This window comes from Ictalurus punctatus, chromosome 7, assembly GCF_001660625.3.
Source record: "Ictalurus punctatus breed USDA103 chromosome 7, Coco_2.0, whole genome shotgun sequence".
Taxonomy (NCBI): domain Eukaryota; kingdom Metazoa; phylum Chordata; class Actinopteri; order Siluriformes; family Ictaluridae; genus Ictalurus; species Ictalurus punctatus.
The window spans coordinates 34,611,799-34,636,643 of NC_030422.2; the positions used below are offsets into that span (position 1 = coordinate 34,611,799).

The 24,845-nt window shown below is 39.6% G+C and overlaps 1 protein-coding gene across 3 annotated transcripts; it reads right to left on the reverse strand.

Moving 5' to 3' along the window:
* Window positions 1-1,185: 1,185 nt before the first annotated feature.
* LOC108267084 (uncharacterized) lies at window positions 1,186-19,723 on the reverse strand. Of its 3 annotated transcripts, none has more exons than XM_053681204.1 (10): window positions 19,649-19,723; window positions 11,363-11,450; window positions 7,904-8,203; window positions 7,502-7,795; window positions 6,283-6,582; window positions 5,905-6,174; window positions 4,740-5,039; window positions 4,339-4,632; window positions 3,138-3,226; window positions 1,186-1,691 (listed from the first exon to the last, which is right to left on the reverse strand). In XM_053681204.1, the coding sequence occupies exons 2-9, from the start codon at window positions 11,421-11,423 to the stop codon at window positions 3,168-3,170; spliced, it is 1,878 nt and encodes a 625-aa protein (XP_053537179.1). In that variant the 5' UTR covers window positions 11,424-11,450; window positions 19,649-19,723; the 3' UTR covers window positions 1,186-1,691; window positions 3,138-3,167. The 3 variants fall into 3 exon arrangements, with proteins under 3 accessions (XP_053537179.1, XP_053537177.1, XP_053537178.1); XM_053681202.1 differs by having other exon boundaries at window positions 1,186-2,736; XM_053681203.1 differs by having other exon boundaries at window positions 1,186-2,736; window positions 11,363-11,501; window positions 19,649-19,689.
* Between the last annotated feature and the right edge of the window lie 5,122 nt (window positions 19,724-24,845).

Consider the following 24,845-nt stretch of genomic DNA (forward strand, 5'->3'; position numbering starts at 1 on the left):
TTTTTACAGAATCAGTGAGCAGTTTTGTTTAGGGCAGACGCTGCATTACTAGGGGAAGGGGGAGGGTTTTAGGTATGCTACTTGGTGGGACTGTTAATATTTTAGTATTTGGTGAACTCAAACGTAGCGGTCATTACTGTTCACACCAGACTATGATGGAGTTTACCGTCTACTGCTGCGACCAGCTGCTGGTTTTTACAGCTGTGCTGTTTCAGAGTGACACTGTTCCAGTGTAGATGTACAATTCCACTTCAACACTCTTCCTGTAGCCCGGCCCTGCCTCTGGACCTGAGGTTTTACTGCTGAATGTGATCACTGATCAGATCAGAATTGTTTTAAATGTTAATATTGAACATTAAATCAGTAGAGTGTATAACATGAACTCAGCTGTTTCCAGAAAGTGAGTAGAGAGCTGGAATATCAACACTGTAAGATGAACATGTTTACTCCAGCTGTGTTAAAGCCTCAGCGTATGGAACATGGAGATGAGGGGTGTGAGCGCTGTGTGAAGATAAAATCACCTTTATGAGCTCACACTCTCTGCAGTTTCGTACTGGTCGTGTTGTATGACTGCTCCAGTACTGCAGGTGGCGCTGTTACCATTTAATGACCATTTCCACAACTACAGGAAGATCGTTTGCAGATCAAAATGTGTTCCATTAAGAAGGAGGATTTTCTGATGTGACTTTCTGAAGCCTTCTTTAGTCCAGACACCGCAAACGAGCTATTTACACATTTACATTATTCTATTATTTGGGGAATAATGACTGTAGCTGTCATTCTGTAACCTATTAATAAATCTGTGAATGTGTGGAATCACTTCTCATCTGTTTTCAGCCTGTAATTACCCACAATTCATACCAATATATAACCAGTTACTATATCATTCAGAGAGGGGATTAAACACACTGCAGACTGCAAATAGTTCACTGGAGAAATGAAATGAAATGGACAGAAACAGATAATTACCCGCTCTACACACATCCATAAATAAAGTCCTGAGAATGCTGTTATGCTTTAATGCTTCTCATGTCCCAGTAGCCCGGAAGCAGTTATTATGGAGCTGCGTTATTGGATATGAAGTGTGTTATAACACAGTCCAGGTCAGGCCGCACAGAACCAGCTCACGGTTCAAAGGAAATGATCTCTAAATAATGGAAGCCAGGAATGACAGACACCAACAGATTGCAGTGAAGTTGTGGTATATTGTGAAACAGGCAAGTGTATATACACACAACTGTACGTAGAACACAACAGCAGGCGTATCTTCAGTGTGGGCCAAGGCCAAAATAAACAAAATAATTCTTTAGAGATTTAGTTTAACTAAAAGAAACATAACAATTCAAATGTACTTTCCTAACTCCCTAAACCAAAAACAGAGACAAGAAGGATCCGTCTCCCAAAAGAAATGGCAGCCGCACCTCTACTGTCAGTAACCCGAGTGAAACATATAAACAGGTACAGGGAGGACCAAACTCATAGTCAGAACCAGGCAAAAGTCAGAACCAGAACAGCAGTCAGAACACAGAATACTATAACCACAAGGACAAGCAACACGAACATCACACATAATAACCTCCAACATCCCCCTCGCTCTCTTCTCCCCTTCCTCTTTAAATATAGTCACCATTCAGTGATGTCATCATGGGAGGCATGGAGACAGGCTGGAAACTCTGGGAGGGAGTTCAGACCTGCACACAAAATATGGCACAATACACACACACACACACAAAGAAAGGCTTCCCATCCCAAATATAAGGACGTAGCCCCCCTAGTCTCAGGTAAGAAAAAAAAAAATACAGTCCTGTGTAATCCATACCATCAGATTTGTAATCCGTGCCCTCAGACAATAGTAATGGAGTCAGTAAGGGACCGTCTAAAAAGTGCATGACCTGGGCAACATCCATCCATCTTCTAGCACTTACTCCCTCTTCAGGGTCACAGGGGAACCTGGAGCCTACGTCCCTATCCCAGGGAGCATCGGGCACAAGGCAGGGTACACCCTGGACAGGGTCCCATTCCATCACAGGGCTCACATACACACACCCATTCATACACTACAGACACCCCAATCAGCCTACCATGCATGTCTTTGGACTGGGGAGGAAACCGGAGTACCCAGAGGACAGGGAGAACATGCAAACTCCGCACGCATGGCTTCTGCGGGAATCAAACATAGACCCTGGAGGTGTGAGGCGAGCGTGCTAACCACTATTATATATATATATATATATATATATATATATATATATATATATAGTCTGAGGGCACGGATTACAAATCTGAGGGTATGGATTACAAATCTGAGGGTACGGTTTACAGTATAAAACGGTTTTACGGTTTATATGGCTGTATTTTTTTTCTTACCTGACACTAGGGGGGCTAGGTAGATTAGTGGCTTGTAACAAGTGTAAAGTATAAAGCAGTGATTTGTACGTTTAGCTGTAATTCTCTACACATCCACATGTCGCTAATTCCTGCTGTTTCTAAATTGTTACTGATGGCTCTACACATGGGGCAAAGCTTCTGTAAATATACGCCCAATTTCACACCAAGTATTTCTTTATAAATCCCAGTTTCTGGGAGGGAAACTCTATAAATGAGGCCTGGAGATTTCTGAGTCTCTTTGTGTGAGTCCAGCGCTGTCTCAGATTCAACCAGGTGTAGACCATCTTCATCCAGAGGTTTCTTATCACTGTTATTCCGTGTCGGTTCTGAGCTCATCTTGCTGTTCCACTGTACAAGTTAACACACACACACACACACACACACACACACACACACACACACACACACACACACACACACACACACACACAGACACACACACACACACACACACACACACACACGCACACACACACACACACAGACACACACACACACACACACAAAATATCAATCATTACACATTATTAATAATGATTACATACTATTCACCAGCTCCACATGCCTACTCTCAGTAACTTCATCACATCTCCTCCAAGCCTGGTGAATAAAATTCAGTTTAAAGTGTTTATTTATAAAGAAACTGTAGAGGATTTCCTCTCAGTGTGAGACTGGAGGAATTTATTCCGCTTACTGCACACAGTCATGTGATCTCTGATGTCACAGTCATGCAGGTCTCTGGTACTTACAGGTTTCCTTCGGTGGGGCGGAGTTTGTTTTCACAACAAGCACAACAACACTGGTTTAGCGCTCTCCTGCTGTCTGTTCGACTGTATCTCTACACACACACACACACACACACACACACACACACACACACACACACACACACACACACACACGTGAGTGTTCTCCATGTGTGTTACAGGTGTTATCAGTAAATCATGATAAGAATATACTGTAGGTAACAGTATTGTCATCATTTTGACGTCTTGAGCTCTTTAATCACTTCCTGTCATTTGATGTCACTGTCATTGTGTATACTACTTTTTTGTTTAACCATGATCAAATAGGTTTTTAAACATTTCAAATGATATTTTACTTGTGAATCTGGAATCATTTGAAGGAGTGTTTTGAACTCTCTGATGTCACCAGACACTGTCAGGAAGCCCCGCCCCCTTCCCCAGATCCTCCCAACCAGGTGCTGCTGGAGCGGGGGGTGGGGGGGTGGGGCATTTGTCCCGGCACTTTTGAAACTACTGGAGCGGTGACCAGCACTTCAGGTAAAAACAGACAGGTCTGAAGGAAACCAATCAAAGCTTCCAGTTCAGCTGGGGGGCGGGACATTTCTCCTAAAATGGATCTCCTATGAGCAATAAAGGGTTAACCGCACTTCACGGACACTTAATAATCGTGTGTTGAATCAGTATCTCTAATATTTCAATATCTGAAATGACATGTGCACATATTCTGTATCGATTACAGGAACATTCCTCAAATGACATTATTCAAATAAAGTAAATAAGGCTTGCTGGAGGAATGATTAAGGAAACAGTTACTACAGCGACACACAGCCTACTGCGGAACGTGAACATGTCTTCGATTTTTAAAAGAGGTTTTAGAATTAGTGCTATCTAACTTGAAGTCATTTTCTGTTGATATCAGCTGCCTGAGGCGTAAAATGCAAAATGAAGGGTGTGGAGTCGAAACAAACTACTCTGACGTTCATAAAAAGGTGTGTTGTGCCTGTTATTGTTTTATAATCAGACCCTGGATCCATATAGCACTGAAAGCAGAATACACAGTTAGTCTGCATGTTTTTATACACAAATAACACATGCACATCTTCTCTAGGACAAAACTCTTGTCCCACAACTTTTAGAGTAGTGGTGCCGCCCCCTGCTCCCACACACACACACACACACACACACAGAGAGAGAGAACACGTACCTCTTACTGATACTTCGTAAGTATGAAGATCTTCATTATTCCCCGTGTCTCGGACGATGTAAAGTCCACGATCAGTGGACTTTACTCCTCTCAGTGTAAGAACTGTGTTAGAGAGTGATGTTCTCGGTCTGTATTCATCTGTACAGTGTAGTGAGCTTTTATCCACACTGCAGATCTCTTCACCATGTGGATCTGCTGAATCTTCACCCTTGTAGATCACCTTCACTCCCTCTGACACGTGCAAATCCAGCTTCAGATCTTCACCAGGTTTTATATGAACTGTTGATGTCAACACTGAGGAGAAAAACACTGAAGATCTTAACTGGATGTAAATGTGATATAACACATTAAACCTAAATCAGTAAGAGTTTATAAGTTATAGAGCAGGTAAAGACACTTACGCTCGATACTGAGACGCACATTAGCAACGTCTTCATCACCACACCAACACCTGTACGTGTTCCTCTTACTGAAATCAGCTGCAGTGATGGTGAGGGTGAGATTTCCCTTCAGGTACCAATCATGGAACATTTTAAATCCCTCCTTTAATGACCTGCAGGATGTCTGATCACACTCAGCCACTACATCATCTCCATTACTGATCAGTGTCCATTTGGCCAAACCAGAACATTTATATTCACAGGACAGATCAGCAGCCTGATTAAACTTCCCGTGTACAGCAGTGAGAGCTGATTCAGATACTGAAAGAGAGAAGCAGATAAACACCACCAGCACTATCAGGACCATCGCCCACACTGGTTTAGCACTCTCCTGCTGTCTGTTCGAATGTGTCTCTACACACGCACACACACACACACACACACACACACACACACACACACACACACGTGAGTGTCCCGGCACTTTTGAAACTACTGGGGTGGTGACCAGCACTTCAGGTAAAAACAGACAGGTCTGAAAGAAACCAATCAAAGCTTCCAGTTCAGCTGGGGGGCGGGACATTTCTCCTAAAATGGATCTCCTATGAGCAATAAAGGGTTAACCGCACTTCACTGACACTTAATAATCGTGTGTTGAATCAGTATCTCTAATATTTCAATATCTGAAATGACATATGCACATATTCTGTATCGATTACAGGAACATTCCTCAAATGACATTATTCAAATAAAGTAAATAAGGCTTGCTGGAGGAATGATTAAGGAAACAGTTACTACAGCGACACACAGCCTACTGCGGAACGTGAACATGTCTTCGATTTTTAAAAGAGGTTTTAGAATTAGTGCTATCTAACTTGAAGTCATTTTCTGTTGATATCAGCTGCCTGAGGCGTAAAATGCTAAATGAAGGGCGTGGAGTCGAAACAAACTACTCTGACGTTCATAAAAAGGTGTGTTGTGCCTGTTATTGTATTATAATCAGACCCTGGATCCATATAGCACTGAAAGCAGAATACACAGTTAGTCTGCATGTTTTTATACACAAATAACACATGCACATCTTCTCTAGGACAAAACTCTTGTCCCACAACTTTTAGAGTAGTGGTGCCGCCCCCTGCTCCCACACACACACACACACACACACAGAGAGAGAGAGAACACGTACCTCTTACTGATACTTCGTAAGTATGAAGAGCTTCATTATTCTCCGTGTCTCGGACGATGTAAAGTCCACGATCAGTGAAGTTTACTCCTCTCAGTGTAAGAACTGTGTTAGAGAGTGATGTTCTCGGTCTGTATTCATCTGTACAGTGTAGTGAACTTTTATCCACACTGCAGATCTCTTTACCCTTGTAGATCACCTTCACTCCCTCTGACACGTACAAATCCATCTTCAGATCTTCACCAAGTTTTATATGAACTGTTGATGTCCACACTGAGGAGAAAAAACACTGAAGATCTTAACTGGATGTAAATGTGATATAACACATTAAACCTAAATCAGTAAGAGTTTATAAGTTATAGAGCAGGTAAAGACACTTACTCTTGATACTGAGATGCATATTAGCAACGTCTTCATCACCACACCAACACGTGTATAAACCCCTCTTACTGTCATCAGCTGCAGTGATGGTGAGGGTGAGATCTCCCTTCAGGTACCGATCATGGGACATTTTAAATCCCTCCTTTAATGACCTGCAGGATGTCTGATCACACTCAGCCAATACATCATCTCGGTTACTGAACGGAGTCCATTTGGCCAAACCAGAACATTTATATTCACAGCGCAGATCAGCAGCCTGATTAAACTTCCCCTGTACATCAGTGGAAGCTGATACAAATTCTGAAAGAGAGAAGCAGATAAACACCACCAGCACTATCAGGACCATCGCCCACACTGGTTTAGCACTCTCCTGCTGTCTGTTCGAATGTGTCTCTACACACACACACACACACACACACACACACGTGAGTGTCCCGGCACTTTTGAAACTACTGGAGTGGTGACCAGCACTTCAGGTAAAAACAGACAGGTCTGAAAGAAACCAATCAAAGCTTCCAGTTCAGCTGGGGGGCGGGACATTTCTCCTAAAATGGATCTCCTATGAGCAATAAAGGGTTAACCGCACTTCACTGGCACTTAATAATCGTGTGTTGAATCAGTATCTCTAATATTTCAATATCTGAAATGACATATGCACATATTCTGTATCGATTACAGGAACATTCCTCAAATGACATTATTCAAATAAAGTAAATAAGGCTTGCTGGAGGAATGATTAAGGAAACAGTTACTACAGCGACACACAGCCTACTGCGGAACGTGAACATGTCTTCGATTTTTAAAAGAGGTTTTAGAATTAGTGCTATCTAACTTGAAGTAATTTTCTGTTGATATCAGCTGCCTGAGGCGTAAAATGCTAAATGAAGGGTGTGGAGTCGAAACAAACTACTCTGACGTTCATAAAAAGGTGTGTTGTGCCTGTTATTGTATTATAATCAGACCCTGGATCCATATAGCACTGAAAGCAGAATACACAGTTAGTCTGCATGTTTTTATACACAAATAACACATGCACATCTTCTCTAGGACAAAACTCTTGTCCCACAACTTTTAGAGTAGTGGTGCCGCCCCCTGCTCCCACACACACACACACACACTCACACACACACACTCACACACACACACACACACACACACACACACACACACACACACACACACACACACACACACACACACACACACAGAGAACACGTACCTCTCACTGATACTGCGTAAGTGTCAAGATTTTCATTATTCCCCGTGTCTCGGACGTTGTAAAGTCCACGATCAGTGGACTTTACTTCTCTCAGTGTAAGAACTGTGTTAGAGAGTGATGTTCTCGGTCTGTATTCATCTGTACAGTGTAGTGAACTTTTATCCACTCTGCAGATCTCTTCACCCTGTGGATCTGCTGAATCTTCACCCTGATAGATCACCTTCACTCCCTCTGACACGTACAAATCCAGCTTCAGATCTTCACCAGGTTTTATCTTAACTGATGATATCAACGCTGAGGAGAAAAAACACTGAAGATCTTAACTGGATGTAAATGTGATATAACACATTAAACCTAAATCAGTAAGAGTTTATAAGTTACAGAGCAGGTAAAGACACTTACGCTCGATACTGAGACGCACATTAGCAACGTCTCTGTCACCACACCAACACGTGTACGTGTTCCTCTTACTGAAATCAGCTGCAGTGATGGTGAGGGTGAGATTTCCCTTCAGGTACCGATCATGGAACATTTTAAATCCCTCCATTAATGGCCTGCAGGATGTCTGATCACACTCAGCCACTACATCATCTCCATTACTGATCAGTGTCCATTTGGCCAAACCAGAACATTTATATTCACAGGGCAGATCAGCAGCCTGATTAAACTTCACCCGTACAGCAGTGAGAGCTGATTCAGATACTGAAAGAGAGAAGCAGATAAACAGAATAAAATATCAATCTATACATGCACATATGATTAAATTAAAATCCTGAATCAGATCAACTTCAAGACTACATGTTTTATGATTACAACATCGAGGATGTCGTCATGACACTGAAAGCCGAGCTGCTGCTCAAACACATTCCATGAACTCATCTGTTAGCTGAACAAAGTTAGCGAGTTAACTGGAAGCTGGTTAAATAAATCCATTAGTGTTAACTCCTCAATAGCAACGTGACCCAGGTATCAAACCTCAGCTTCTTCATGTAGAGTTTAGGTGAGCTGTGTAGCTTTATAAAGCAAATTAGCTATTGTAAATCAGGTATTTTAGATCATGATCAAGCTAAGATTGTTAAATTATTAGTTATTTGATAGTAACGCAGTGAAAACAAACGTGTTTCTGATGCTGACATCAACAGCACAACGCAACATTTTAGAAAACAAACTCTGTCTCATTACACACTGTTTGCCCCGAATTTGTTCTAACCCAAATTAATTAAGTACACATGAGGAAGATTTTGATTGGACGTTTGAACTGACGCCAAGCACGGATGTACAGCGGCTCGCATTTCTGTCAACATTTTCTGGTGATTCGAAGGACTTTAGCATGTTTTACTCTGAAACAAGCCATTATTAATTACTTTGACAAAATTAAGTGAGCTACAGATCAAGCCATTGGGCGCAAGGGATAGCGGTTAGCTGATAAAAATAAATATAGTTTAAAGCTGCATTTACATGCCAATTCCAAACCTTTTCCTATGATCTTTCACATATCGTACTGTTTCGTACTTTTATTTGGCTTTCTATATCTAATACGTATCCGTATCCGATATATTATATGGGCAAAAGCACCATCTCTGTCATGTATGCCGCTTAATCAGTGCTTGTATCTCAGAGAAAGTCTTCATTTGTCTCTAAGGTACGGTTAACAAATGTTTGAACGTGCATTATATGAAGGAATTCGGCTTTTTGAATAATTAATGGCATTCTTGAGATTTTTGCTGGATATTTTTAAGTGACATTCAGATCCATATCATGGTTGATGGTGTTCCTATTAATCATTTGTAAGTGGTGCTGCTCCGACCATGCCAAGAGCAACCTGCTGCATCTGGGTGGGTCAAGTGTAAATCGGCACCAAATCAGGACTGTTCATTAAGGTCATATTGTAAATGCAGTGCAACCTTATCAAGCACCTTGTAGAAGTTTCCACATTAGATTTGTGAGTGAAGTATTACACAAACTAGCTTACAGTGACTGTGTTTACATGGACAGCAGTAATCTAATTACTGACCTTATTCTGAATGAGACAATATTGTGATTAAGGTGTTTACATGAGTCGCTTTTAGAATACTCCTGTCATGTTCATGTTTTACATGCTATAGAACATATTTCGATTAACAGCACACGTCATTATGTCCCTGCGCCACACCGTCCGACGTCCCTCCAGAATTTCACGTATCAACATACAGTTGGTCTTCATTATGGGACCGTATACAGTTCTGAGTGATTTTATTTAAAATTTTTACGAACGCTTCAGTTAATTATTAGTCATGCTGTACGTGCAAATAGACGACTGCTTGAAGCCGTGGGCTGCGTCCCAAACTGCGTACTTAACTGCTGTATAGTAGCCGAGATGCATGTATTTCGCCTACTATAGGCCTATAATAGGTAAGTACACGGTTTAGGATGCAGCCGTGCTAGACGAGGGCACACTTGGGAGCTATGCAAGAAGCCAGCCATTTTCATCCCTACATCCGGAGTGTTTATGTACTTTTATGTCTTTCGATAGCTTTAAAATACACTTAACTCATTTTTATACGGGAACGCCGTAATAAACACCGCAACAAGAATCTGTGAGAAAGTTTCAAGTTAAGTTTCTCTGTCAGCTTTGTGATTTTCCTGAACCCTGTCAGCATACTGAATATTTTGCCCATCTTCGGCGTACATAACTAAAAGACCACCAAAATGTTCAGTGTCCATTTCAAGGCTGTGGTTTTCAAAGCAGTGTGTATTCCACTTTCAGGGCACAGAAAAGTAATCAGCGCTGAGGTCACAATGAGAGAATGTTTAAACCCGAGCTAATAGTAAGAATAGGGCGTAATGAGAATGAAAATGATGATGACAGTGTTAATTAAGCTAGAGATGTTTCCCGATGAATTAGGCCAGGGTGATATAGAAGCAGAATCAAGTGAGAAAGTATCTCAAGATTTAGGACAACAGCTGGAGCATAATTTAGCAGCTCGATTTTTACCAGACATCTCTGTTCAGGAAGTAATTCTACAGCTTTGCAAATAGTTCAGTTGCATAAGAACATGAAGGATGTTCTTCAGAATCATGCTGGGACGGCTGGTCCTGGACAAACTGGCAGTCGTTTGAAATCTGCGTAACTTGTAGATTATTTTCCTTACAGTAGAAATACATCATTATGTATTTCAAATCATTTGGAGATCTTTTTTAATCTCTTAAAGACTCATAGGTATCTACAACGTTTTGTCTGAAGGCCTTACAGAACTCTTTAGATCTTGGCATGATGACACCACACACCTCAATAAGAAAGGGAACACCAGACACTAGATATGAGAGGGGAATAAATAAGTCTTGTTCCACCTGCACACCCTAACCAGGTTCTAATCACTGGAACCCGACCTTCAACACCTGATTCTAATTTTATGGATTTGAAGGTGTGATAAAACTAGGGGTGTACTTAATTGTTCCATGTGACTGATCTGTTTTTTGATCATTAAAATTGTGAAAATTGCTACAAAATGTAAATTTCATGTGTCATGTGATAGAGTGTATCAACTTTATTAAGAGACACTGTTTCAAAGAGGATCAAATCTTTGCTTGTCCAAATATGTAAAAAAAAAAACAAAAAACAAAAAACAGTTTACATGGGGTGTACTTATTTTTTCACGTGACTGTATATTTGATGATGCAGAAACTCTCTCCTGTGATCAATGATCAAATGAATAAAACCACTCCAGTAAGAATTTTCTCACTTTGACCCCCTGATCTCTGGAATTAAATCCCGAGAAAGTAAATGAAATGAATCCTGAAACATGTTTAATAGAGGTTTGGAAGACTGTAAGAGGAACTAGCTGAGTCCAGTGTGAGCAGTGAGACTGAAATCACACTCACCTGTGATGAACATCAGGATGAATAAAAGCAGGACATGGTGAGGAACCCTGCAGGACTCCATGTCTCAGACAAAACACCACCAACAGCACTGCACAGGTGAGAACAGGTGAGGAATTAACCAGGTACCTAATCACAACAACTTCAGTGGGAAAGATTAAGAACAAAGAATGACATGGACAGAACCCTGAGTTATACTGTACACACACACACACACACACACACACACACACACACACACACACACACACACACACACACACACCTAACACTGGAGCTGTGATGGCTGGGTGAGAGGACCGTAATTACTAAGATTGATTAACATTTATTTGCAACTAACTACTTCATAAAACTTTGTAACCTCAACAACTGAGAATTATTAAATATAGCTGCAAGCAGCAATTATGGGGCCAAGCACTACAGAGGCAACATAAGGATATAAGCAAGCATGATTTTAGCATGGTCATGATTTTATGACAAACCATTTAGAAGTTATATGTAAACATGTAAAACATGTAGCAAAGCACATCCTATGACACATGCTATGGTACGTACAGGGTGCTCATATGTTGGTCCAAATATTACGTTTATGTGAGTGAACTAAAGAGAAGGTTGTTTGAACCAAAATGATGTATGGGTTAAAGAATATGGTTTCCCAGAAAAAGGTCGTTTTAGTGTCAGATAGTTAGAACAACTGAAACTTAATTTGGAGACAAAGGAGAGAGATATTCCTCAAACAAAGAATGAAGCACAGTTTTATCAGTCTGGAAGGCATTTGTGGAAATGGTAGAGTGAGGCACATAAAAGAGAAAAATGTCAGGCAGGGCCCTCATCTGTTTCTCAGTGTGCTAAGTTACAGAAAGACGAAAAGGGACTCCGCCCCTCCATGGCGAACACAATCATCAGCAGAAGCGGGTCCCTCAGCACCATCATCCGATCTACATTTCTATCCAGACTGCACTGCGCTGGAAGCTCTGCCTGATTACTCAGAAAATACAACGCAGTTCTTCTCACCACTGGGCACAAGATCAGGACTCAAGTTCAGGGGGACAAAACATCTGTCTAAAGCACATGCGCAAAAAGGACGTGGACTAGGAAGGCCAGGTGACAATCCCCATAGATTCAACTTCACATGTTTTATCTGCAGAAAAGTTGGACATTTTACAAGAAATTGTCCAGAGCAGAACCAAGAGGAGGCCAACTGAGGGGCGGAGGAAAGGAAGGGTGGGCACCTGGGAAGAAAAGAGGTTACATCAGACACCCAAACTGTGAGTTAGCTCATAAAGAGCAGGCATATACACATACATGTACACCCAATACTGGTCAGACTAATAATTCCCAAATGCCTAAACCAGTTATAGCCCTTTTAAAATACAATGCCTCTCCATTTACACAGTTTCCATGTACATCTCTTGTAATTAATGGGCAGAGTGTCAAATTTTTGATGGACTCAGGAGCAACATATTCAGTAATAAAACACTGCGAATTAAAAGAAAATGAGTTCATGATCACTGCACTCCATGGGTGTAACAGGACATTCAGTATTAGAAAGTTTCTCTGAACCGCTAATCTGTGAATGTGAAAATGGGAATAGGGTGACCCATAAATTCTTAATCTTTTTCTCGTGCCCAGTTAATTTGGGATTTAATGTGTGTCTTGCACTTAAATTTGATTTCCTCACCCCGGGGCGTGACAGTGACCGACGAACCATTAATGGGAACTCCGTTTGTTAAAGAAACAGAGCTCTGTGTTTATCAATGGTCAATACATAACAAGCCTAGAGCTTGTGCTCACCTGGTGGCATCAGCACATGATAAGATGAAGGACAAGTGTGTTGATTTTATGTTGTCCTCTGCCCTTCATTGCACAACACGAGTGCATGAAGGGAGTGATATTGAGTTTGAAAATGAACATTTTATGGATATCCCATAAAGCAAAGAGCTGTACCTGAAGACACTATACTGGTGTGAAAAATTTTGTGCATGTTCAGTCAAATTGAGTGACACACAGTTGCGTGTATTTTTCATCCCAGAATCATCTCCTCACATCTCATTAGCCAAAATAAAGAACAAACAGTGGATAAAAGTGGAAAGACGTGGGACCGTGGGTCGGATTATGTGAAAGTGGGAAAATTACACATTGGGAACAGAAACCTACATGTGGTACAGCCCGACGCTGAGAGTTTATAAAAAATTCTTTCAGGAAATGTGCAAGGTTAACCTGGATGTAATATGTCATGACAAGGGAATGTTTCTGAACCTTGGGACAAGCTGAAGGCGGTGCCTCTCGAGCTGTAGACCCAAGGGAACATGACGTAGGCCTGATTAGAAGTGCACCACCAGTCGTGATCACGCCCAAATGTGACTTTAGACCTAGACAATCTCAATACCCTCTTAAATCAGAAGCTATTGAGAGCATTAGACTAGATTTCAATTAATTATTGAAGGCAGGGGTCATTGTTCCCTGTCCAGATTCGCCAGTGCGCACTCCAATATTTCTGGTAAAGAAAGCAGAAACCCCCCACAACCTGATGATTTGCAAGCGGTTAATGCAGCAGTCAAACAGAGAGCTCCAGACGTGCCAAATTCTTACACTATATTAAGCCAGGTTCCAGGAAATAGCGAATGCTTTTCAGTCATAGATCTAGCTAATGCATTTTTCAGAATAACTCTTGATAAATACAATCAGTTTCAGTTTACATTCATATTTGGATGTCCTTACAATTCCACTTGCTTGTGTCAGGGATATTGTGAGTGACCAGTGATATACAACCAAATGCTAAAGGACAGCTTAGCACCTCTACCCCTTTCTCCAGGGCACAGTGTGAAACTGACACCATTAAATTGTTGCAGCATCTTGCCAAAAAAAGGACACAAAGCCAGTCTCTCCAAATTACAGTATGTACAACAAGAAGTGAGATTTCTAGGGCACGACATCTCCACCAGTGGAAAGAAACTCTCCGCAGACAGAGTATCTGCCATTCAGAGGATTCCCAAGCCCCTGAGGAAGAAACAAGTTCTCTCTATCCTAGGTATGTGTTCGTATTGCAGAACTTTCATTCTAAACTATTCCAGTCTAGAAGCACCACTGAAAGAAATGGCATATGTGACAGGTTCGACAGATCATTCTCAGATAAAATAGATCCAGCCACTGCAGGGTTTTCTCCATGCATGCGTGCATGCGTGCAGTGGCAGCGGTTGAGCAGGCTGTGGTAGCCTCCAGAGATTTGGTAGGTTACTCTGAATTGACTCTTTTACTCCCACATGAAGTATCGTTGTTGCTTGAACAGAAAACTTCACTCCTGTCAACTCAACGTTGGCTGCGTTACAATACAGTTCTACTAGACATGCCGAATGTCACTATAAAACGATGTACTGTCCTTAACCCTGCTACTCTTCTCCCAACAGAGGGAGATGGGGAGCTACATGATTGTGTTGCATTAAGCAGTGAACTCTGCTGTCCTAGAATTGACCTGAAGGATGTTCCGTTGTAAAATCCAGATCTAATCCTTTTCCTGAAAGCCTCAATGTCACACAATACAGAGACAGGTAAAAATCGAGTGGCTATGCTGTAGTAACCGCTCATGAGATTGTCGTGTCAGGAAGCCTCCCTCCAAACCTCTCAGTGCAAGCAGTTGAACTGTCCGCACTTATAGAGGCCTGTAAGTATGCTAAAGAGCAAATCATGACAATCTACACAGACAGCAGGTATACATTTGGAGTAGTGCATTATTTTGGGACAATTTGGAAACACAGGAACTTCCTGACCAGCTCTGGTACACACATAGCCCATCATAAGCTAGTCTTTGAATTGTTAGATGCTATTTTGCTCCCCAAAAGCTATTGCAATTTGTAAATGTGATGCACACACTTACCAGCCATATCCAATCTCCAGAGGTAACGCCCAAGCAGACACAGCAGCGAAACAAGCAGGAGCTGCACCACTAGTGGCCTCTAAAGTCTGTGTGCTATCTCCTGAATCGATAACCACTCCTTTCTTACAGCTCTCAGATCTCCAAGTGCAAGGGCCCAACAGTGGCAGTTTGATGGTGTTGGGATTTGAACTCATGACCTTCAGATCAGTAGTGCAACTCCTTAACCGCTGAACTATCACTCCCCCACAAATAGGACAGTAAGGTTTGATTGGTTGGACTCTGTTTTCGGAGGTTGGGGCTCATGGGTACTGACCGTTTTTGTTTCTATAGTAGCTGTCATTTTGCTTATCCTCCTCGCGACACTGTGCATAATTTCCTGTGTTCTCATTTCACTCTAAAATGAGATATGCTTTACAGTTCAAGTCATCAGCATAAACTTAAGTGCAATTTTGAGCTGTTGGTGGTGCTAGATGGTTTGAGATAGAAACTCTAAAACTGCTCTGGTTAATGGTGAGACTGTCCTCTAACTGCGTGTCAAATTTCTGCAAGCAGTTCAATGGGCTGCCATAGAGTGGACGAAGAAGAAGAAGAATAAAACACACTAACGAATACAATAGGTGCCAGCGCATCTTTGGTGCTTGGCCCCTAATAAGCTATAATCAATCAATGTTATGATAAAAGTGCCCTTTATCACAACAAAACCAAGCTAAAGCAACAGTAAAACAGGAAGTGAAGCCTGTAAACGCATGCGGCATTTAAACAGGAAGTGACTCATTTCCAAAGCCGTTATGTTATTTATCCTGAGACATCAAACTCGCTACATTAAGGATATTTTCTCTGGTAAATACATCACCATTTCACATTTAGTATCAAAACCAATAAAAACAGTAAACACATCTAAAATAAGAAGCCGGTATTTCTATACAGCAATGTACACAACTATTTACTGTCGGTGTTTTTTCTCCACAGCGGACATTTTACACAAACTCTTCACGACGAGTTTATTAAAAGTTCTGTATTAACACATAAACTCATCTCAGTCGTTTAAACCGCGCTGTAATATTTATATAACATTATAACTCGTCTATCATGGCCCCTTAACAATCTCCATCTCTGAATTAGCTCCATCACTCTCCTCTCCTCTTCACTAATAGCTGGGGTGTGGTGAGTATTCTGGCGCACTACGGCTGCTGTTGATTCATCCAGATAGATGCTACACACTGGTGGTGGTTGAGGAGACACCCCCCCCCCCCCCATACAGAAAATTGAGCAGAGTTAAATTTTTGGTGTTGATGAACAGAGAGTCAATCTATCTCTACTTGGAATTGATCTAACTCTGTATGTTGTCTAATCTGTTAGATTTCACACTGTACCATGAAAGAGTTGGTGTCAAAATGGAGTGTTATAACTGTTTTCTAGAAATCAACTCTGATAGTGTCACCGCTATGGTGGACCGCACCATTAGGAGTGACTGACCTAGATCAGACTGGTCACTGATTCGTCCGTCTTTTTGGCGGGAGTTAGGACCCCTCCCTTAACTCTAGTGGAATGCACAGCAGGTGGAAGGAAGGATATTTTGTGGAAGAAGACTTTTCGCACTGTGTCCGTAAGTAACAGTTTATTAGATGACCCAGTGCATGCTATTGTTATACACAGATGAAAATACATATTTAGACTTTGGTATGATGTTTATAGACACTGCAAGGAAGAGCAACAGTAAAGCTAGAGCCGACAAACTACGTTACCTAATGTTAACGTTAGCTAACGTTATCATTAGCTCTTAATTAAGTGTCTGGCAAGCTAACGTTAGCTAGAGTTTGTTTCTTCTACTTTCATACGGTTTCTGATTACTGGTCTATAATTGAACTAAATGGAAATCTCGTTGAGATTGCAAAGTTTGCCCATGTCAATTATCTGACGTTACATCAGTTATGTTAACAGTATTTTGAATAAGAGAACAGCTAAAATTAGCTAGCTAATTAGCCAAAGTTAGACAAGAACCTGCCCACACGTGTTAGCTGCATGGAAGAAAGATCCTGATATGAGAACTGGGCATATCAAACTTAAATTCAGATTATGAGACATGTGTGGGTAGGTAATTTGAAGTTAGGAAAGTAAATTTGAAGGACTCATTCACAAAGAGGTTTTTCGTGCATACTAAAGGCACTTTCACACAGGAAGCCACACCGCTAGTATTCAGTTCATTTTCAATGGGAAGCGGGCAGGTCGGTGGCGGTAACGTTACGGCAGTCCCGAGAGAGTTGGCGTTAGTGCACAAAGAGCACGTCCGCCCACCTCCGAAATGAACAATGTTAAACTATAGAGGTGCAGGAATTACAGCCAAACCAACTGACACATGAATGCGATTGTCCCCAAATTATCAATTTTCGTCTCACTTTTCATAAGCAAGCAATAATCTACCTGACAGATAGAAAATGTGCTAAATTTGCTGATGTGTTTATTGAATGTTTTGGCATGAATTCACATCGCGCAATGCACTTCTGTGTGACAATGTCTTGTTTTAGAGAGGCATTATAACTTTGGCTCCTGTTTGGACTGTGTTGGCCTGGCTTGATTAATAAATAGTTATTCTATTTCCTTTTACAGGAAATGCTGGTGAAAGTGGAGATAGGAGGAGTGCAGAAATATATTAAAGTTCCACAGACTGATGAAGTCTTTCAATTTGAGAAATAAATTTAATTTTTAAAATTTTCCATTCCAAATCGGTTCATACTGAACATTGAAAGGCACTAAATGAAAATCCTGAACTGCGGTCAAAATATGGTGTCAAAAAGTCATGTGCGCTCAAATCATTACAGTATTTCCATTGTACTGATAACTATGCTGTTGACATCATGCATGATCTGCTAGAGGGTGTGGTACAGTATGAACTTTTGAGTACCTTTTTAAACAGGACTGTGTCTGTTTCAACACATTGTCAAATAGGATACAGAGCGTTAATTATGGTTACACAGAATGTAAAAACAAACCAAGTGGGTTATAAAATGGATGATAAGAGCAAACACCTGGGTTTGAATGCTATACAGTCATGGAGTCTTCTGCACAAAACGCCACTGATATTTGGTGGTCATTGAAAGGAATAACAATCACTGGAACTTTCTCCTGCTTTTGATACAGATTGTCAATATAGTGTTCTCCTACACCATAACTGATGGGATGATATGTTACTTAAAACATCTGATCAGTGATCACCATACTCTATTCAAAGAATTGTTTCCTGACAAGAGGTCGATTCCCAAGCACCACTTGATGATGCACTATCCAAGAGGCATAAAGAAAAATTGTCCCTCTTATCCATATATGGTGCATGCGATTTGAAGCTCAGCAACATATTTTCAAAAGATGTGACAAAAATTTCAAAAATCTCATTAAATCATTAGTAGAGCAACATCAGTTGGCATTTAACTATGAAAATGATTGTTTTAGGTTTGAATTTGGTCCTACATCAAAACCCATCTGTAACTTGCAAGGTGGGGAAGAACTCGGTCAGATATTATATTTAGAAGCCTGTTTGAGTGTTACAAGTAAAAAGTGGGTCAGACATTATGGTAGAGTATCAGATTGGTGTGTTCATATGCACTGGATGTACCTATGATCTCCCTGTGTTCAAAAAGATCTGTGATATAATAATATATGAAGAGAGTGCTTTCATTATTTCCTGCAATGTAAAAATGATGTACTATGATGACCACTTCAATGCATACTGTATAGAAGATAACCAAATGGATGAGTTTTCTGTCATCTCTGTGAATGAACTGACACACTTTAGGCTATTTGACCAGCAGTGCTCTAATGAGAATAATCAGAGACAGTACATAGTGCCCAATTGTTATATTTAGAAAGACTTGACCTGAGGGGTCAGTAATGTTAACGCCCTTGAAAAAATAAAACTATTACAAAGCAATCAACTTGTTTTTTTTCTTTATTTGCCTTTTAGATTTGTAATCATTTACATGTTATTTTAATTGTGTAGTAGCATATTAACACTTTATAGTGTTAGAGGCAACTCATTTAATAGTATGCAATTAACACTATGAGATTTAATGAATTACTCCTATGAGAATTAATTTCTAACACTACACACTGGTGTTGAGAAACTAACACTTGAGTAACGTTCAATTTCAACTATACAAAGAGTCTATAAAATTAATATAACTATAAAAGTGTTGAAATTAACTCCAATAGAGTTGATTTTATTTCTGTGGATTTTGATGTGTACAATGTAAAGTGCTTTGAGTGTCTAGAAATGTGTATATATATATATATATATATATATATATATATATATATATATATATATATATATATATATATATATATACCAAATTATTATTATTATTATTATCATTATTATTATTATTATTAGTGTATTATAATGTCTGTAATGAACTCACCGTGTGAAGGATAAAAACTCTGTCTGCTTCTACTCCGCTCAGTGTTAAAGCTTCTCCTTCTACATGTAGTTTCAGTACAGAGGGAGTAAAGGGGCGGAGGGAGAAAAGGGGCAAGAACCTTACCTTAGTCAGTTTAATACTTTTTTCTCTCAGATGTCACTTCTTGTTGCACATAAATATTATAGAAATGTTACATTTAGAAATGTTGGTCCATTGAACACGATAAACGATATGAATGATGAAATACATCCAGTAAAACAGCTGTTTAATTTTAAACCTGTGAGAAACTGAGTTTATTCAGACTGTTTTATAGTGTCCTACAAAAACTAACTTTTCAATTCAATTCAATTTTATTTGTATAGCGCTTTTTACAATAGACATTGTCTCAAAGCAGCTTTACAGAAATATCAACACGGTATACAGATATTAAAGGTGTGAATTTATCCCAACTGAGCAAGCCACTGAGCGGCGACGGTGGCAAGGAAAAACTCCCTAAGATGTTTTAAGAGGAAGAAACCTCGAGAGGAACCCGACTCAGAAGGAACCCGTCCTCATCTGGGTAACAACAGATAGTGTGAAAAAGTTCATTATGGATTTATATGAAGTCTGTATGGCGTTAGGAGCAGCCGTAGTCCCAGCAGTCTGGAATTAAAGAAGATTTGAGCTCCATCCAGAGGCAGAGAGGATCTGGATCTCTAGTATCTCCATAAATTCATGTGGGGCTCGGCGAAAGGAGAGAGGGAGAAAAAAGATAATTATGACTGCGAAGTAGTAGAACAGAATCTAGTCAGGGTAGGCTTGAGTAAACAAATACGTTTTAATCCTGGACTTAAACACTGAGACTGTGTCTGAGTCCCGAACACTAATAGGAAGACTGTTCCATAACTGTGGGGTTCTATAAGAGAAAGCTCTTCCCCCTGCTGTAGCATTCACTATCAGAGGTACCGTCAAATAGCCTGCATCTTTTGATCTAAGTAGGCGTGGCGGATCATAGAAAACCAAAAGGTCGCTTAGATATTGTGGCGCGAGACCGTTTAGTGCTTTATAGGTTAATAAAAGTATTTTATAATTAATGCGAGATTTTACTGGGAGCCAATGCAGTGTGGATAAGATCGGGGTGATGTGGTCGTATCTTCTGGTTCTAGTTAGGACTCTAGCAGCTGCATTCTGGACTAACTGGAGTTTGTTTATGCTCCTACTGGGACATCCAGACAGTAAGGCATTACAGTTATCTATAGTAATTACAGTAATCCAGAGTAACCATGTGATCAGAAAGATTATTTCTAGCTACACGTGGGCCTAATAAAAGTATTTCTGTTTTATCAAAATTAAGTAGAAGGAAGTTAATTAACATCCAGCGTCTAATGTCCTTTACACAATCCTCAACTTTACTAAGCTGCTGTCTGTCCTCTGGCTTCGCTGAAACATGCAGCTGTGTATCATCAGCATAACAGTGGAAGCTAATTCCATGTTTACGAATAATTTGACTTAGGGGTAGCATATATAAAGTAAAGAGCAGTTGAAAATAGGCATAACGATATTGAAAATAGGGAGACAATAAACAAACAAACAAACAAACAAACAAACAAACAAAATTTGTTCCATTTGACATTTTTAAAGATTCAGTACAAATTGACCACTGTTGATTCCATTCTCCATTAGTTTTTAATTGTTATAAACATACTAATGATATCTGTAATATATTATAGAAACATTTATTGTGACATAATTTATCACAGTATTATAATGTCATATTGTACAGCCCTATATGACACTAAAAAACATTTAAAGCATTTGTCACAAAGGGGAAAGTCAGTATTTCAGCATGAAGAGAGTAATCCTGTACTAATGCCACACTTTAATTTCGTGTTGTAGCTCATGATCTTGTCTGGGAAGGCTTTCCACTAGATTTTGGGGTGTGGCTGTGGGGATTTGTGATCATTCAGCTACAAGAACATTAGTGAGGTCAGGACTCTGTACAGGACACTCGAGTTCTTCCACCTTCTTCCAACCTTCACACACCACGTCTTCATGGAGATCGCTTTGTGCACTGGGGCGTCGTCGTGCGGGAACAGTGTTTGGGCCTCTCAGTTCCAGTGAAGGGAAATTGTAATGCTACTGGACACAGAGACGTTCTATACAACCGTGTTTCCATTTTGTGGGGAAAGTTTGAGGAAGAACCACTTATAGGTGTAATGGTCTTCTAATTCTGCCCAAACACTTTTGAGCTTGTGAAAAATAGCTGTAATTCCTAAATTACAATAATTCCTAATTATAATATTTTTGTTAAACCCCTTGAATTAAAGTGCCCCTACTATGATATATTAAAGTGCCTAATTTTGTTTTAGAGGTCTCATACAATAGATTTACATGCATCCAAGGTCAAAAACACTTTAAGTTTCTCACAATTTACATTGCAGCATTACCTTTTCTTCTCAGGGTCACAAACAACTCGTTCATTCTAAACTACACCTTTCAGAGAGCATACTCATCTCTGATTGGTCAGATGTCCCAGTCTGTTATGATTGGTCTACCACTTACAGTGCATGTCGGAAAGAAAACTCCCACTACCATACAGTATCAGAGTTTATCATATCCGTAATAATGTCGGTTTTACCTTATCAATTTGAGACTGAATCCGATAGTGATGTATCGGAAGGTCAACCTGAACCACCATCGCAAGCAGGACGAGAACAGGACGTTTATCAGCGGTAAGCTTATATGCAGTTTGACAATAACGTGAGTTAGCTGGTTAGCAGAGGCTAACAGCTAATAGCCTAGCAGCTGTGCACTGGCTGTACACCTATACAACACAATACTACACATTTGGAACACTTGGTAGAAAATATATACATAAATAATTAAAATGAATCAAACTCTTTCAGGACGCAACGTCAACTGTAGTGTTTGAGGGCTGGTCAAAGCATGCCTTGTTCATGAGCGGCCAATAACAACCAGAGGCGGGGTTTTGTTACAAACCTATGTAGGTTAGTACAGGAAGTAAATCTGGAATCACTAACGACTCATTTCAGCTGTTCAGAATCAGCTCCTTGTTTTGGGAGTCGATAACTCTGTTTGTCGTGCGCTTTGATTTTTGAAACTTCGCAGACGTTTTTACATTCACAAAGAGCTCTATAACACACTAAATGAAATGGAATATCTGAAAAAAAACACATAAGAGGTGCACTTCAAACCTGAAAGTCTATACTTCAATCACATTTTGAATGCTTCATTTACAATCCATTCAAATCCATTGTGGTGGTGTACAGATGCAAAAATATGAAAATTGTGTCACTGTCCAAATACATATGGACCTGACTGTAGTCTGTGTGAAATATATATTAAATTACTGATCCATGTGTTCATGTATAGAAATGATAGAAATGAATCCTAAAACATATTTTACTGAGTATTGTTAGACGGCGAAAGGAACCAAAGAGTCCAGTGTGAGCAGTAAGACTCACCTATGATGAATGGAAGAGCAGATAAGAACAGGACACTGAAGGACTTCATGTCTGATCCAGCAGCAGCACTGCACAGGTGAGAACAGGGTGTGGAATTAAACAGGTAGCTGAACATTATAACTTCAGTGTGAAAAGTTCGGAACAAAGTAACACATGAAAACGAGAGGAGGACCCTGACACCACACAACTAACACTCGATCCATGTTGATTTGCAGATAGCTATAAATGTGACCATCAGTCTAGTTTCCACTCTTTCAGGGGTCGGGTAATTCATCAAAATAGAATTATGATAAAAGTGTTTTATGACTAAAACTTTTAACAAGTAAGACGATCTTTTTCAGAAATAATATTACTTTTTTAAAAACTCAGCGATCACATTATAAAGATAAATTCTTGTGTGTTCTAACCTTCTGCCTGTACATGTGTTTAAGATAGAGAGATCTGAGAGATAGTAAAGTCATGTGACAGCATAAAGAGTCACGACCAAGACCAGAGCTCTGAATTCAAATTAATTCAATAAATATGACTAAAAAATTAAATAAAACACAGCTATATATTAAAGTTCTGAATGTAACAGTTACAATTAAGAATTAAACAATGTATTCATAAAAAGTTTATGTTTTTTCTATATGTCAGTAATATCTCATAACTAGGCATGAATTCTAGGAAACAAACTTCAGTTCTTACACTACGTGGATTTTTCACAACAAAACCACAAAGCTGTCAGCAGCAGCAGTAAAACCAGAAGCACCGCCCTTCAGAAGTAAATTAGGTCAAGTAAAGAAATAATCATCATTTTGCATTTAAAATCGATAAAAATATTAATTTATTGCTTTAAAAAATTATCCAGTATTTATATATAAGAATTCACACAATGTATTATTTTATTATGTTTATTTCTCCACAGCGGCCATTTTACAGAAACTCTTCATGATGAGTTTATTCAAAGTGCAGCTCTGTATTAATTACAGATGCACGGATGTATCGGACGATAAAGGCTATTTTTCACTCTATGGACTATCGGTCGATAGTTTAAAAACATCTGATGATCAGGGACGATTATATTCTGTCAATGGATTTGGTGCTGTGTGTAAAGAAGATGTCTCTTGTGTGGAATGATGATAAAACTGCAATTTATAATCTCTGAAATCTCTGCACTGATAATATTTTACACCGGAAGTGAGCAGCAGCGAAACCGAGTCTACTAACCACTAACCACTTGTGTTTGTGCAGAGTGAACGTGACACTATCAGGAGTTTTTTTAGAATTCAGTCAATGTTAATATAAATTAATAATATTCAATAAGTTAATAATCTTACTTTAATCTTCAGAATTTAGTTCATGTGTTTATGTTAATGTGAGTAATGTGTTTATGAGACCACTTACTGTATAACAACTTGCTGAAATAGAGAGAATAAAGTTATTATTTACATTTGTTTCAGAATTGTGGAATTAATTATTATTAATTTAAAAGAAGGGATAAAAGGCAGAACTATTGGTACCTCCGATATCATTCTGAATGATTCGGTTATCAGCTGAGAAATTTCGTATCGGTGCATCTCTAATATTAACACATAAACTCATTTCCATTGAACTGCATTGTAGTATTCATAAATCATGTGTAAATTATAATATCTGTAATTAACTCACCAGTTTACAGTTCTGTTAGCTCCACTCTGCTTGCTCTGGTCAAATCTTCAAATTAAACTTATAGGTTTAATAATATTTTCTTA